General features: G+C 37.3%; 1 protein-coding gene across 1 annotated transcript in view; it reads right to left on the bottom strand.

The window, feature by feature from the left end:
• Positions 1-16,800, bottom strand: part of NTN1 (netrin 1) — a 402,384-nt gene that overhangs the window by 136,173 nt on the left and 249,411 nt on the right. Inside the window, exons 3-4 of the mRNA XM_044672111.1 lie at positions 4,466-4,615; positions 873-926 (exon numbers count right to left, since the gene is read on the bottom strand). Coding sequence (XP_044528046.1) covers positions 873-926; positions 4,466-4,615 — 204 coding nt within the window. The remainder of the gene's footprint in view (positions 1-872; positions 927-4,465; positions 4,616-16,800) is intronic.

Here is a 16,800-nt window from a genome sequence, read left to right as displayed (position 1 = left end):
TATCTATCTATCTATCTATCTATCTATCTATCTATCTATCTATCTATCTAAATAAAGTGTGTGTATATATAAAGGATAAGATCAAGAAGTGTACTGTCATGGTCTACAGCCCAGACTATAAACCCATATCTTCCTTTCTTCAAAATGTATTCCCTAACTACTGTTTCATGCTGCATTTATAATAAATACACATATATGCAAAATAAATAGAAAGCAACTAGAGGCAAGTAGTAGCACTAATCCATAAAATCCTCCATAAGTTGAGACTTGATGAAAGTAAGGGCACTGGGGGATGGTCAATGCAAAGGTGTAAGTCAGAAGGTCATTTAAAGAAATATTACCTGGGTCAGTTTGGCTTAATTATGAGGAACAGGATGGGAATGAATTTTGGGGAAATTATGTAGAGTTCTGTTTTTGAGATGTTTATGAAATAACCAGATGTTTTCAAGCAGCCACCCTGAGACCACATAGGCTAGAACAAAAGACCCCTAACTTTCTACTCCATTGGTTTCAACTTGGTGTATAAATAGCTTCTCATTTGAGTGACCATGAAGAGTTTGATCTTTGGGCTCCCAAGAAGGAGTAAGGGGGAAAAGGAAAGAAAGTGGAAGGAAGGGATGCTCTCAAAACAGCCTCCCTCTTTATCATGATTAGGTCAGCAAACCCACATCAGACTGGATCATATCTTCAAGATTATAAAGTATATATTCAAACCTGGGACGGAGAGCAATTGGTTAACAAGAGGGTCTCTCCCTGTCCTCATATGCTTTCTCTCCACTTACTTTTCTTCAGTTATGTCCTTGGAGTATCCTCCTTTACCCACAGGAAGTCAGAACTGAAACTTAAAAAGTAAAAACCAAAAAACAACATACCTTCTGGCTCCTCTATGCTGCTCACTGCTGTGGTGGGAGGAGCTACAGGAATCTCTTTCAGAGGTTCGGGTCCACGTAAGAAGAGCAAAAGGAATAAAAATAGAGAAAAACAGCATTAATTTTTTCCTTTACTTTGGGGGGAAAAAAGATAACAAGCATACCAGTTATTTTCACTAATCCTATTTATAGGGAAACTCTTAAATATTTTGTATCACAAAAACAGGACAGCCTTAAGAGAATATCTCAGTCAGACCAGAGGGCAAGGAAAATGGGACCACTTTTGATTTATTATAGTGTGGTATGGGCTTCCCAAAAATGTCAATAATCTGTGATCACTATCAAGGACCTTGCATGGTTTAAGTGAGTAGATGGACAAGGGTGTTCTCACTAGTCAAAGAGAGAAAATTGAATCTGTTGCTTTTGTGCCAACTGTGCTCTTTGGTTAGCCCCCAGCACAACCCCTCAGCTTAATCAGGAGGACACCCTCCTTTTGATAGGCTTTTTTGAGACGGCTGTCTTAGTTGTGCTGTGTTTGTTGATTGTCGTCGACCAATGTACAAAGTAGAAAACATTGGGTATTCCTTAAAGGCAAGAATTCAGGTCTAGGTTCTACAAGTCCATGGAAACTCATGGCCAAAGTACTCGAGGCCCAAACTTTTTAGGTAAGAGGTTTCTCCTGAAGAGCATGTTAAAAAGCTAAGGAAACGATGGACTTAGGAAATAAAATCTAGTATTTTTCATGTTTCCCTTAAAATATAGTTTGACTAAGACCTGGGCATTATTGAAGGCAGAAGTATCCTGGCAGAAGGTAGGCTAGGCTGCTCTCCAGAAATCACTATCTGTGATTAGAAAAGTTAGAGCATTAGTTGAACAGAAAGATATTTCCTATTTTACAAGTTTATAGCTCTGCTTCCAAAAATTCAACTTTTTCAGTCATTGGGATTCCTTTCTTCTTATTCAAGATGACTATCAATTCAATATGAAAATGGGGATTATTTGCCATCAAATGAAGCCAAAGGCCCAGAGGTTGCTTCCCATGAATAGGGAGTAGATAGGACGCTCTCAAATCAGAGTCTGGTTCAATCTTATTTATCAAGATATATCCATCTTGTCCATCAACTTTGAATCAGACATACCAATGAGCCTGGATCTTGTCTGGATCTGAATACAAAAAAGTCACCCTGGAGCAAGCCAGATTGTGGCAATAACAATGACTAGCAGAAAAAACTGCCCTTGTTTTGGAGATAAATCATGGTCTTCCATAATCACATTCATTGTAATGAGATGCTGCATCTTTACTATAAGACAGTGTTTGTTGAAGATTTAGTACAAGACACACATATTTAGACTGAAGAACCAATGCAATGCCATAAGCCATAGAAGTCCATAGAAGGTATGGATAATAATTGTTATTGGTTTTTATTTCAATACCATTACCACTAGTAATCTAATAACAAAATAATAAACTTCCAATTTATTTCAGGAGGACTCAGAAATTGAAATGGCCTCAAGGCTGCCCCTTTACCTTGGAGTGTGGCACAAAATCAAGATGATATCCTCAAGGTCATGCACTATTCCCAGGATCACTCACCACTGAAAGGTGGTTAGCCATGATACATACTGCGCACAAGGTGGTTGAAGGATACAGGCCAAATAAAGAAGCATTTTCAAAAAATAACATGGTTTCATTCTTATCTCCTTCATAAGCTATCTGTGGCCAAGACAGCATTCACAGTGAAGTATAGAATCGCATGACTCCACTCATGAAACTCCCTAAGAGGTGATATTGGTTTGATATTGGTTAGTTTTTATATACAGAGCCACTACTACTTTTTTCCAGTTGCTTGGGCATATCTGTTATATCGTGGCTCTTTTTTGCAGGAAAAAGACAAAAGTCTTTTCCTCCTTGTTTCATATAAAGGAAGGAAGGAGCCTATTCTGCATAACTGCTCCTAGGCTTCCCCTTGCTGCTTCTCAATGGAATCTCACTAACTATGCTTGGCAATTCAAATCTTTCAACAAGAGTTTCCACCAGTCATCTATCTGCCCCTTATCAGAAGGATAAATTAGGGAGTGGAGTGAACAGAGAAGGATTTCATATTTTCCATTGTTTATATCTCTACTTCTAAAAATTCAACTGGACTTTCCACGGGGGTTTTAAAGACAGAGGATAACTTTGAAATGTTAAGTTTTGAGCAATTTGAGAGCTTTTGGTCCCTTTTAAAAATGAAACTTCATTTAAAAAATGTTTTCATAATCCAAGATGGCCACGTAGATTTTCTTCCAACTTTTAACGAAAATGTTTCCTTTAAGATTTTTTAGACTTAGACTGAAAAGAAGTAATTTTTTGTGTTATGAGTTGGTGAAAAAACTGAAAACCATTTAATGATCTTAAACATAGGATAAACACATAGTGATCTGAAATTTCTTGGGCTATTTTTATCATTACTCTATTTCTGGAGTTTCTATTTCATTACTCTATAATCTTTTGTCAAAATGTTGTTTGAAATACTGCAAGAATAACCACCACAACAACTTCGTTTAACTCTTAAGATCTCTTTTACCTATTCTTACCAGTATAATGTGTTGGAGAATCTCTCCATGATTTGATGAACACTTCTGCCCAAGTTGTGGGCTTGTGTAACAGTGGAAAGCAACTTATTTCCATCTTAAGATAGGAAACATGAAGCTGGAATGTCATGGTATTTTTCTGGTAAAAGACCAGACTGGTAGACTGGATCTGGTTTCTAATTTCTACAAAGGCTTTAGGAGGACACTAGGTATCTAGATCATGACACCTGGAGCCTACTTTTTTTTAAAACTAGGATTAGCTAACTGTTTTCCATGGAAATGAGAATTGCTGTTATTAGATATAAGCTCAAAGGACACAGAGGTGATATGGGACAGGAACTCTGTTGCTGTTCTTATTTTCTAAGAGCTAATATAAAATTCAAAATCTAACACAACATAAAGACAGAAACCACTATCCATCTCACCATAATAACTGATGACATTAATTTAAGTTCCATACTTGCTAGGACTCAAATGCTGCTGGTCTCCTCAGAGCCAGAAGTACATGCAAGAGCCAAGAGTCACCCAGCCACCTGTCCATCCCCTCAAAGCCTTGGGCTGCTTGGGAAGGAAACATAAAAATTTGGTTCAGGATTGGGGGTTGGTAGGAAACAACAACCATTCACCAAACATCTGTTCTGTGTATTCAGATCAAATAAATATAGACCATGCCATGTCTGCTAAAGAGGTCTGCTCAGGGATAATTGAACAAATTACAGTTACTTCATCATTTGATTCATTAGGTTTTAGGTTGCACTCAAATAATCCAACCCTTGTGGCAAATAAATATATCTAATAAGTTGGTTTCTATATTAGAATATACTGAATTACACATGTTCTGGTCTAATTAGGCACAAAGAAATGTAACCAAGGTTTAAAAAAAAACAACTTTTTGAATGAGCATGCCCACATTAGTGTTAATAACTGCTAAATCCATTAGGAAGTCAAACAAGTCTTACAAGGATATTCACAAGTAAATTCTACTATTGCTACAGACGTAAAAAAAAAAAGATTCCACATACTTATGCAAGGAGCAATGGGAGATCGGCTTTGCTGGTAACCTTTGGCACATCGATTGCACGTGATGCCAGTCACACCATCTTTGCAGGGACACTGACCCGTGGTTTGATTGCAGGTCTTGCCAGCTGCACCCACAGGGTGGCAATCACAAGCTGGGGGGGGGGGGGGGGAAGGAACACACAATAGTATCAGAGAAAGAGGAAAATGAAGACTCAATGTCAAATAAGAATAATCACAGCAAATATTTTTCCCATAGGAAAGAAAAGAACCAAGTGACCCTTCTCTACACTTATCAGAGGGGCAAGTAGGGATGGGCCATCCAGAATACCTAGAGTTAGGAAATTAAAACCAAAAACACAAAAAGTATGATGATATTTCTACACACAAACACACTCAAATCAAAATTTTCTGATAAGTGGAGAAGAAAGTTTTTTTGGAAAAAGCATCTCCTGTTCCATATGAGCCACTATCTGGTAACTCTGCATATGCAGTCTCTGCATATTTCCTACCCTTTTGTTCATCTTTAATGACTTGCAGAGATTTAGTAGATACAATGTGATTTTGGGGAGAGAACTAGAGAGAAAATAGGGTATCAATTATCAATATGATATGACTAAGCTAGTAAGAGGAAAGGCCTTGTGAGTCCCACCTAGCTCTCTGTCCAGCCTGCCTAAGAGGCAATCATAGAAACAAATGATTATATCATAGAATCATAAATTCAAAGTAGGAAGGAATAGATAAAGGTTATTGAGTCTTTCTCCCTTGTTTTATGTACAGAAGAGGAAACTAAAGCCCCCAAAGGCTGAGTAACCTGCCTAGAATCACACAGCTAGTGTAATCTTAGGCATGATTCAAACCCATATCTTCCTGATTCCAAGTCCAGAATTCTACCTAAATCTGCCCACTAATCAGGGGGTAGCCTCCAAGATTCTGTTGAGAGTCCTCTTCTCCGCTCCCTCTGTTCTCTCTTTTTTTTTATCTCATGGGATCATTTATCTCCAAGCAGATGATTGCCATTTTTATATATCCAATCTAAGTTCCAGTCTCACATCTGCCATTTGGACATCTCAAACTGGATGTCCTCCAGGTATCTTGATCTTAACATGTCCAAATAATTCTTCCCTCCTAAATTTCCTTTCCCCAACTTTCCTATTACTGTCAAGGATACCATCATCTTTCCAGTCCCCCAGACTCTCAACCTCAGAGTCATTCTTGAACTCTTCACTCAAACTCATCACATATATCTAATCTTGTGTCAAGTCATGTTGATTTTACCTTTACAATGTCTTTGGTTTATATCCCCTTCTCTCTACTCACTCAGCCACCACTCTGGTGCAGAGTCCTTATTACCCCTTGCCAGAGCAATTACAATAGTGCTCTGGTTAATCCTCTTGCCCAAAGTCTCTCCACTCCAATCTTAGTTGACAAAGTGATTTTCCTAAAGTGCACTTCTGATCATATCATCCACTCCAGTCCCATTCCCCCAAATAATTTCTGTGGATCAAACAGAAAATTGGCTCAAATAGAAAATTTTTGGCTTGGCATTTAAAGCTCTGACACTTTTTACCTTTTCTAGTCTTCTTATATACTCTCTTCCCTTTCATTTATTCTATTATCTAGGTACAATGGCCTACTTACTAGTTACTCAAACATACCATTACTTTTCACTGGATGTCTCACTGTACCTGGAATGCTCTCCTTCCTCATTTCTTTGTTTCTCTTATTTCAAGACTCAATTGAATCCTACCTTCGACAAGAGATCTTTCCTAGTCTTCCCACTGCTAGTGGCTTCCCTATGGGATTACTTTCCATAACTGGATATATTTCCCATGTATATATTTGTTTGCATGCTGACTCCATCATTAGAATGTGATTTCTTTGTTAGGAATGACCAAGGTTTTGCCTTTCTTTCTATCTTTAGTGTTTAGGAGGGTGCCTGGCACATATTAAAGTGTTTAATTAAATGTTTGTTGACTAACTTCTCTACACCCCACTGCCTCTAACAGTATTAGAGTCATATTTAAAGTTAGTATTGGGAATCATGGGATTTAGAGCTAAAAGGGACCTCAGCAATTATTTAGCTCAATCCTGTCATTTTGTATATAAGGAAACTAAAACCCAATGAGATTATATGATTTGCTCAAGGTGACACAGAGTTGGAATTCAAACCCAGATCCTGTGTCTGCAAATAGGCTATTCTTATTCAGGAAGACCTGAAATCTAATCCTAATACTTAATAAATATTTAATCAGTTATTTGTTAGTTCTGTGACTCTAGGCAAGTCAATTAACTTTTTTCTGCTTTACTTTCCTTTTCTGTAAAATTGTGAAGTGGAAAAGATCAAAGGCACACGTAAAGCATTTTGCAAGGCTGAATAAACTATGCAAGTACTAGTTATAATTATTATCACTATTATTTCTCCTCCTGAAGGAACAATGGCTTCCAGGGTCCTTATATAGTCAAAAAAATGAGAACTTTAATGTTAGAGCTATTAGGAACCTTCGAGATGACCTTGTCCAACGAGGAAGGAAACTGGTATGCAGAGAAGGGACACAACTTGCTGAAGGTCACCTGATGAATTAATGGCAGAACTAAACTGTTATCACCCAGGTTTGCTTATTGCATAATTTGGAAAGTTGGATGAAGAAAAAGGAATATGATATAATATAATATTACGTGTATATATTAAACATCTATTGATGTTGCATATATTATAATTATATAAAACATATAAATGTTATATAATATAGAATAATTATCTAAGCTACATAATATAAAATAAGTGCTATCACTAAAGTCAGATGATTTGGTTTCAAATGACACATAAATACTATATATGTGACTGTGGACAAATTGCTTAACCTCTTCAGGCCTCAGTTTCCCCCTATAAAATGAGTGGATTGACCTCTTCCAGATATAAATCATGTTTCTATAGTCCCTCTTGTATCTGGATAAATCCATCTATTTATGACTCTAACAATAAGTTCCTTAAAGCCCTAACCCCCAAAGCAGGAAATCACAAATAGATTCTAGAGATATTTCCCAGAAACATCATTGCATGAGGCTTGTCACTTTCTAGACGGATGTCTACAAAAACCCTAGAATCCAGGACAAAGACAGATCTACCTATAAGTGATAGCCTAACTCTGGATTAATGTAAAGAAATGCTTTACCCAGCAATACTGAGAATTCTTGAGGCTGCTTAATTCTCTGGAGGAATCTGTTAAACATTTTTTATGGAAAACTTAACCATATAAATCACAAAGCAACCAGGCATCTCCATATACCTGGTGGCAACTACTTGAATTTAAGAAATGATGCTTAAGAAGAAAATGAGTTGAGTACCAGTTTTCCAGATTCAGACCTACAAAATATTAGCAAATTCACTTAAAAAAATTTCTAATTAATGAGGTAAGTGTGGAAGGCAATCTTTCTGAATTTTTTGTTTGAAAGCCAAGAAATTACACTTGGCCTCTGTCAAGAAATTCTTATAAATTGTCATTTATTTCTATGACAAATGGTTGGGGGAAGGGTGAAAGAATATAAAAAATATGAACAAGGAACACAAATCCTAATCACAAAAGACATTTCCTTTAAAACTCTGTAGAGGGCAGGTGGTAGAGAAGACTGACAGACAAGAAAAGGAGGGGGGAAAAAGATGGAAAAGAAAAAAAGAAATGTGGAAAAAGGAAAACTCAAGAAAAATTGAACCCCAAGTAGTAAGGACATTTCCAATAATGATAGAGCTTTCTCAGTTCTTCTAAATAAAAAGACCTTTACTTGGGATCCATGAATTTGCTTCTATCTTTTCTGCTCCAGAAATCATTCTCCCTTTATTTCAAAATAAATTGTTCCCTTTGTAGCCTACTTATGTTATTTTAGTCATTTAAATGCTCTTTTGTGAGAAAGGACCCATAGATTTTATGACACAGCTAAAAGGGGTCCATGACACACAAAAAAGTTAAGAACCCTTGTTCTACACATACATGGATATGATTTCTGGGGAATGCAAATATTTCCCATTCTCTTATTTCTGCCTACTCAGGTGCTAGCTGACACAGAATAAGCCTGAGGCATAGAGATTTGAGTATAAGTAAGAAGGAATTTCCCAGTGTGCCTTCCTTGAAGAGCAGTTGTCTAGTGAATATTTGCTGAATTGAACTGGGAAGTAACAGTACTTGCTTCATATTTAGTGGCTCTAAGCTAGCAGCAGAATTCTCCTCTAGCCATTCCCAAATGAAGGTTTCTCTTGCCCTTCCCAGACATGGGTTTTGCTTATTGAAGAGCTACCTCAGTACTTTTTTTAAAAAACTTTTACTTTCTTTCTTAGAATCAATACTTTGTATTGGTTCCAAGGCAAAAGAGCAAAAGGGCTAGGGAAGGGGAGTTAAATCACTTGTTCAGGGTCACAACAGCTAAGAAGTGTCTGACGCCAGACTTGAATCTCAGATCTCCCATCTCTAGCATGGCTCTCAATCCACTGCCTCCCAAAAAGAAACCATTTGCCTCCATGAGCTACCTCAGTTCTTTTGGGAATTGTACTCAATATGTAGAAAATACGAAATACAGAGAAGGTAGGACTATACTATTTTTTTCTACTAGGAAGAATGGTTTCTGGAATAGAAAAGATAGAACAAAAATAGGAAGTCAATACCCAAGGTGAACAGGAAGATTAGATAGTAATAGTACCTAGTTGCCCATGATGCATTAAGTCACTAAGTCCAAATGCTCTTGAAGAACAAATGTGATTGTTGAGCCACTGTCATGGCTCATCTCAAAAGATCATGAAGAATGGAAAAGGACCTCATTATTGGAGAAGTATCCCAAATATCAAAGTATCCCCCCCACCCCAAGAAGCATCCCAAATGGTATCTCAAATATCAAAACAGGGAACAAAATAGAGACTGAAAACTATAGACCAGTGAAGTTGAGTCCTATCAACATTCCAAGAATATATTATTAAAGTGATTATTACTGAATGTCTAAAAAGAAATCAAGGATCACCAAGAGTCAGCATTATTTCACTAAGATCAAAGAGTTCATGACAAACTTAACCAATTTCCTTTTGTGACAGGGTTTCTAGGCAGGTAGGCAGAGGAAATATTGCAGCTATAATTTACCTATATATTAATAACACATCTGGCAAAGTCTTTTATACTGTCAACCTGGATAAGATCTTATGGGCTAGAAGATTTGTCTAAATGACTAGATGAAAAGAGTAGTCACTGTTAGCTTGACATTAGTGAAGAAAGATTGATCCTACAGGACAAAATTAAGAAAACTAAAGACATAAATTTAGACTTGATTTAAAGCAACTTACTAGCAGCGCTATTAAAAAATAGAAGAGACTATCTTAGTGGGCAGTTGGTGCCTCTTCAATGGAGGTCTTCATGGAAAAGCCAGATGACCACTTGTTGGTTGAGTTTATAGATGGAATCTTTTTCAGAGACAGGTGGGTATCTAAGGTCACTTCTAAATCTGAAATTTCTGAGAACTGTTAAACTCAAACTTGGGCCAACTGAAAACCATTATCTCCTTTTGCTCTCAGTTGAGTGATCATTTTCATTTTAAGTATTTTGGTTTTTGGTCTAGATCTAAGATTTCACTGGTTTAAGGAACTCCTGAGTTCCTCTACCAAACTCATCCATAAATTTATAGTATCAAAGTATTACCTAAGGTGCTAAGAAGTTAAGTGAATTGCTAATGACTATCCTGCAAGATGTGTCAGAAGCAAGACTTGAATTCAGATCTTTCTATAAGACAGTTCCTTCTGGCTCTCTGTCACACTGTCCACTTCCTTTTTCTTTTTTCTCTCATTTCTATTTTTAAATGTTATTATTTATTTACTTTTAACATTAAAAAAAGTGTTGCGTTCCAAATTCTCTGAAAGCAAGCATATGTAGGATCATGCAAAACATATCCATATTAGCCATATTGCCCCCCCAAAAGGCAAGAAAATATAAAAAATATATATTTTAATTTTTACTCAGAGTTCATCAGATCTCTTTTCAGGGATGGAAAAAATTTTTCATCACTTTGGAATTATCTTGGATCATTTTATTGATCAGAGTAGTTGACTTTTTCATAATTGATCATTGTTACAATATTGCTTTTAGTGTGTACAATGATTCTAATTTCATTCTACATCAGCTCATATAGGTCTCCCTAGATTTTTTTCTGAAACCATCCCTCTTATTATTTCTCATAGCATCAGAATATTCCATCACAATTATATTCCACAGTTTGTTCAGCAATTTCCCACTGATGGGTATCAATTTCAATTTCCTTTTTTTTTTTTTGCCACTACAATAGAAATGTTCTAAATATTTTTGTACAAATGGATCATTTCCTTTTTCTTTTATTTCTTTTGGGTACAGATCTAGCAATCAAGGGGGTATACACAGTTTTACAGTCCTCTGATCATAGTTCCAAATTGCTCTCTAGAATGGCTAGATCGGATTAATTCCTAACTTCACCAATAGTGCATTAGTGTCCCTGCTTTTCCATATCTCCTCCAGCATTTGTCATTTTCTTTCTTTCTTTCTTTCTTTCTTTTTTTTTTTTTGGTCATGCTAGCCAATCTGACAGATGTTAAGAATTGCTTTAACTTGCATTTCTCTGAAAAATATTTTAGGGTATTTTTAACAACTGAGGAATGTCTCCTGTTTTTATAAATTTGATTCAAATTTCCATATATTTGAAAAAAGTCTTTATCAGGGAAACTTGCTATAAAAATTATTCCCCAGTTTTCTTCTTTCCTTCTCATTTTGGCTAAATTGGTTTGTTTATGTTAGCCCTTTTTATTTTCATGTAATCAACATTATCCATTATACTTTCTGAGATCCTCTACTTCTACACTTTCAAGTTATTTTTCATAAACCATTCAAAATACATGATCTATAGTCCTGGCACAAAGTATGAGGATAGTAGCAAAATGAAAAAATGAATCAATAATCTGTTCACAATGACTTTATTTTTTCCCCTTATGCCAACTATTTCTGCAACCCATTTTTATTTCTGTATTATAATACAAAACACTAGTTGTCTTTTACTTGTCTCATTTTCTTGAGCTGTAAAATTAGGATAATAATAATACCTACCTTACAGGATTATTGTGAGGATCAGGGGAAAAAATATCTGTTAAGTTCTTAGCATGTTGCCTGGCACTGGATAGTAGGTTCTTAATAAATATCTGTCTGTTGGTCTGTCTCACGCACACATAACTACATATAAGGGTACGGACCCTATCACTGTCTAAACTTTTTATCTAAGTCCCCTAGCAGAATGCTTGATTAGTTGTGTTATAAAGGGGCTAAACAGGCTGATCATAGGGTAGCTGGTGGTAGCCGTGAGTCTCCTGGGCCAGGGAGCTAACAGCTTCCCTATCTTTAGATTTGGGACAGCCAGGGATGTGAGGTCCTTGAATAGAGAGGACCATTCAGTCTCCCTGCTGTCTGTAGGCTCCTTTAAGGTGAGGAGTGAGTAGCCCTCCCTTCTGATGAGAAACTGGAAGCCAAAAGGAAGTGAACTTAGTTTACTTCCTGAGCAAGATGGATGCCTGGTCTAGCTCCTCAGGAAACAAGTGATAGTTATCTTCCTTCTCCTCAGTCCTTGGCCCTAGTTGGTGATATAAATGAATCACTGAAACCCTCTGAATATGGCCAAGGGTTTATTAAACACAAGGGTAAACTGAGGGAAGCGGGTTGAGGTCTGGAAAAGCTGTTGCTATGGGTGAGGGCCAGTGCTGGCAGAGGGTCTCAGAAGGTAAGATCAGGCTGAGGGAACCAGCCCCTCAGACAGGGATAAATTCTACTGCCCTGATGTAGAGTGGTCTCTCTGATTGACAAATGAGGGTGATGATTTGGTTTAGGGGTGTCTCTGCCTGGCTAAGTAAACTAATTTCCCATGTTCTACCTCCCTCCTCCCAGGGCCCAAGGGGGAGTCCAAGTTGATAGCTGGATATCTGGGTCAGGAAACCAGAACCCCTAGGGAGGTTCTCCAGGGGAATTTATAGTGCCAGCTCCAACAGTCCGGTTGTGAGACCAGGGATTTGCTGGGTCAACATTCCATTCCCCTAACTGCCAGGATTGCCTCAGGTGAATTTGCAAATGCAAGAGAACTTGCAGCAATCCTGCATTACAGTTGCTGATACATGGTTACCAAATTTTTGACTTGCAATCTCCTGAAATGGATAAGCTTACCTATTTTACGAGGGCATGGTAGAGAACAGTTATCTTTTTCCTCTAAATCAATCATTATGCATGATCAAGTTTTTTGAATGTATTTTCATTAAAATTTTGTTTCTTATAGCACCACAGTATCCCATGTATTCCTTCCTTCCTTCCCTAAGAGTCATTCCATAAAACTTTTTCTTTTTGGAAAAGAAAAAAATAAGTCAGCATAATTGGTCAATACATTGAGAAAATCTGGAAAGCATGTGCAATGTGAAACACTTATGGACCTCCCACCTCCATCAAAGAACAGGTTGGGAGTATCTTCTCATATTTCTTCATATGAATCCCTCTTGAGAATGATTGTGTTTTAATCCCTAGACTTTCTTTCAAGCCTAGCCCTTAGTGTATGATAAATTATAATATTATTAACCTTATAAAATATGATTATGGTAGTAAATGTGCTTCCAAAAACAATCATATTTCTAATCCAAATATAATAAAGTTCCCCTAACTACCTTGATTATTCTTGATTATTGACATGATTATTCCCTTTCTATTAGCATGGATAGTTGAGAATGGACTGATACATAGGAGAAAGAATCCAAACTTCTAGAATTATTATTAATCACTTAGCATGGTTTAAAATCTACTTCCTTCTATAAGTGTAAGAAGTATATCCATTCTACTGCATGGCACTTATCTTTTTGGTGTATCTATATGATTGGCCTAATTCCCTCCATGACAATAAATCTGTATTCTTTGAATAGATTTTAATTGTATAATTGTATTTTAATAATAATTCAATTGCATAAATTATATTTAAGAAGCTTGTTTGGACATTTGAATCATATTATTTGTATAGTAATAACATTCTGAAATTTGGATACCTCTTTTTACCTTTCAAAGGCCTTTCACTTACACTGTCTTGATAACAGTGCCATGATTTAGACTAAGTCAAGCATTATCACAGCCATTTTATAGACAATAAAGTGAAGCCCAGAGTGGTGGAGTTCAAGGTTGTACAACTAGATAATGAAAAAGTCAGGATTAAAATATAAGTTTCTTAAATCCTGAACCCATGGACACTCTCCACACCAATTTGATATTTTAAAAAATTCTCTCTGTGTTAGCAGGAAAAGCATTATTATCATTCAACACCAAATGCTGCTTGCTGTTAGAAAATCAGCAATAAGATAAAGCTAGTAAATTTAGGAGTGTAGTAGTTCTGAGCAGGGCATCAAGACCTGAAAATGCACACACTGTTTTATGTGGTGCTCATACTCAGCTAATAAATTCCATTGGTTAGCGTTGCTTTAATGAGGCCTTTACATCCTGACACCAGCCTGCCTTTTTTGCCAATGTGCACTTTTGGTCAACGGAAGTATGAGAATATAAGGACAGTTCATTCCCAAACCATCCTGGCTCTGTGGTACTGCTGCCTCTATTTTGTAAATCAACAAGAAACAGCTGCTCTTAATGAGAGTAAAGACTAGGCCCTCATAGGACTTCCTATTTCAAGTGGGCAGTTGACAGGGCCCTTGTGGATACCTCCTTCCGTCACTGACAGTGTGAATGCAAAGCACTCTAGAAAGAAAGTACATTTCCCTTTTGTAATTATATGTTTTTTAAGTTTTGGTTTCATTCTTCAAATAGCCTGAAGACAAGGAACTCTTAGCCTTGGTAAATTCTCATCCCCAACCCCACCACCTTCTACTGACACTGCAAACTGGACTTCGATAATTAAGAAAAATGCCTGGATCTGGAAAAAAAGACTGAAAGATGAAGAGACGGACTCCTGTGGGGTTCTCCCAAAGCCTCAAAATAGGGAACAAGGAATGGGACAAAAGCCACATATCCTGAATACAAGAATGCTTCTGGGAAGGAAAAAAAGTAATTCAATCAGAAGCTGTAAGATCCTTAGTACTCCCTATAATCTTACAACTCCCAGCCATTTATCCAAGCACAGTGTACCCTGGGCTAAGCTTCATGGAAGGAGGATCAGGGTATGAGAAGTCTTCTCTTGGGCATAAAGAAAGTGGTCATGTAGAGATGGTAACATGCTTTTAGAAGATGGGGTTGTCCACCTTTCCCCCCACAACAGTTTGGAAAGACTGGTCCTAATCAGAACTATCTCTAGCAGAGCTAATATGCTCAGTAACTTTTTCTCTCCTGTGGAAGTTGACTTTTTTTTCCCCAAGAGAAATTGAATCCTTTCCATAACACATTGAATCCTTTCCACAACACGTCACTGCCATTTGCAACAACCAGGTAACATCTGGCCATGGAAAACAATCTATTTGAGCCTTTAAAAAAATCACAAAAAGAAAAGGAAAAAAAGAGGAAGAAAGGAAGGAAGAAAGAAAAAAAAGTGAGAACAGATCTAAGTCTAAGGTCCCTGAGAACCAAGGTTAACTGGTTTCTCATCAGTTGGGCTGGCTGGAACAATTCCAAACAGTGGCTAAGGAAGAAAATATTCTCACTTAGGGTTGGTCAGGGAAGGTAAAGGTCTGGAAGTCTTGGAGAACAAAGGCAGATATATGGGAGATGAGAAGAATTCCTATAAAAAAGAGGCCAAGGCATTCATACAGCTTGATTTCCTTCACCAAACTATTTGGAAGGTAGTAGAAAGAAGCAGTGACTGGTATGAGAAGACCTATATTCTAGTCCTGACTACCACTAGGTCACTGTGGTCCTTGGATAAGATAAGCCACTTCCCCTATTCTGGGCCTCAGTTTTCTCCATCTGTAAAATAAAGGTATTGTATAAGAAGCTAGCTCCCTATGATTGGTTTCAGCCGTAATATTTTATATCATCCTATCCATACTGATCTGCACAGCATTATTAAAGTGACTGATTTATTATAGACTATTTTAACAGAAAGAGGGAAAGGAATATCAGCACTACCTGGCAGGGGAGCATCATGCCCATGTGGGTACTTCACAAGTGAATTTTACTTAAAAATGATAACTTTCAGCCACATGGAACCCCAAAATTAAGAGTTCAGTAAGTACTTTTTTTTTTGAGAAGTGAGGGGTTCTGTATAATTTATTTTATTTTATTTTTTTTTTCAAACATTTATTAATATTCATTTTTAACATGGTTACATGATTCATGCTCCTCCTTTCCCCTTCGCCCCCCGCAATCCCCCCACCCACGGCCAATGCACATTTCCACTAGCTTTGTCATGTGTCCTTGATCAAGACCAATTTCCAAATTGTTGGTAGTTGCATTGGTGTGGTAGTTTCGAGTCCACACCCTCAATCATGTCCACCCCGACCCAAGCGTTCAAGCAGTTGTTTTTCTTATGTTTCCTCTCCTGCAGTCCTTCCTCTGAATGTGGGTAGCATTCTTTACCATAAATCCCTCAGAATTGTCCTGTGTCATTGTATTGCTGCTGGTACAGAGGTCCATTACATTCAGTTTTACCACAGTATATCAGTCTCTGTGTACAATGTTCTTCTGGCTCTGCTCCTTTCGCTCTGCATCTGTTCCCGGAGGTCTCTCCAGTTCGCCTGGAACTCCTCCAGTTTATTATTCCTTTTAGCACAATAGTATTCCATCACCCGCATATACCACAGTTTGTTCAGCCATTCCCCAATTGAAGGACATCCCCTCCTTTTCCAATTTGTTGCCACCACAAAAAGCGCAGCTATAAATATTTTCGTACAAGTCTGTTTATCTATGATCTCTTTGGGGTACAAACCCAGCAATGGTATGGCTGGATCAAAGGGCAGGCATTCTTTTATAGCCCTTTGAGCATAGTTCCAAATTGCCAGCCAGAATGGCTGGATCAGTTCACAGCTCCACCAGCAATGCATTAATGTTCCAATTTTGCCACATCCCCTCCAACATTCATTAACGCTCCCCTTCTTTCATTTTAGCCAATCTGCTAGGTGTGAGGTGATACCTCAGAGTTGTTTTGATTTGCATTTCTCTAATTATTAGAGATTTGGAACACTTTCTCATGTGCTTATTGATACTTTTGATTTCTTTACCTGAAAATTGCCTGTTCATGTCTCTTGCCCATTTATCAATTGGGGAATGGCTTGATTTTTTATACAATTGCTTTAACTCCTTGTATATTTGAGTAATTAGACCCCTGTCAGAGTTTTTCGTTATAAAGATTTTTTCCCAATTTGTTGTTTCCCTTCTGATTTTGACTA

Source organism: Gracilinanus agilis, chromosome 4 (assembly GCF_016433145.1).
Source record: "Gracilinanus agilis isolate LMUSP501 chromosome 4, AgileGrace, whole genome shotgun sequence".
NCBI classification, from domain to species: domain Eukaryota; kingdom Metazoa; phylum Chordata; class Mammalia; order Didelphimorphia; family Didelphidae; genus Gracilinanus; species Gracilinanus agilis.
The sequence above is the reverse complement of the archived record's forward strand: the minus strand, read 5'-3'. Positions and strand labels throughout refer to the sequence as shown.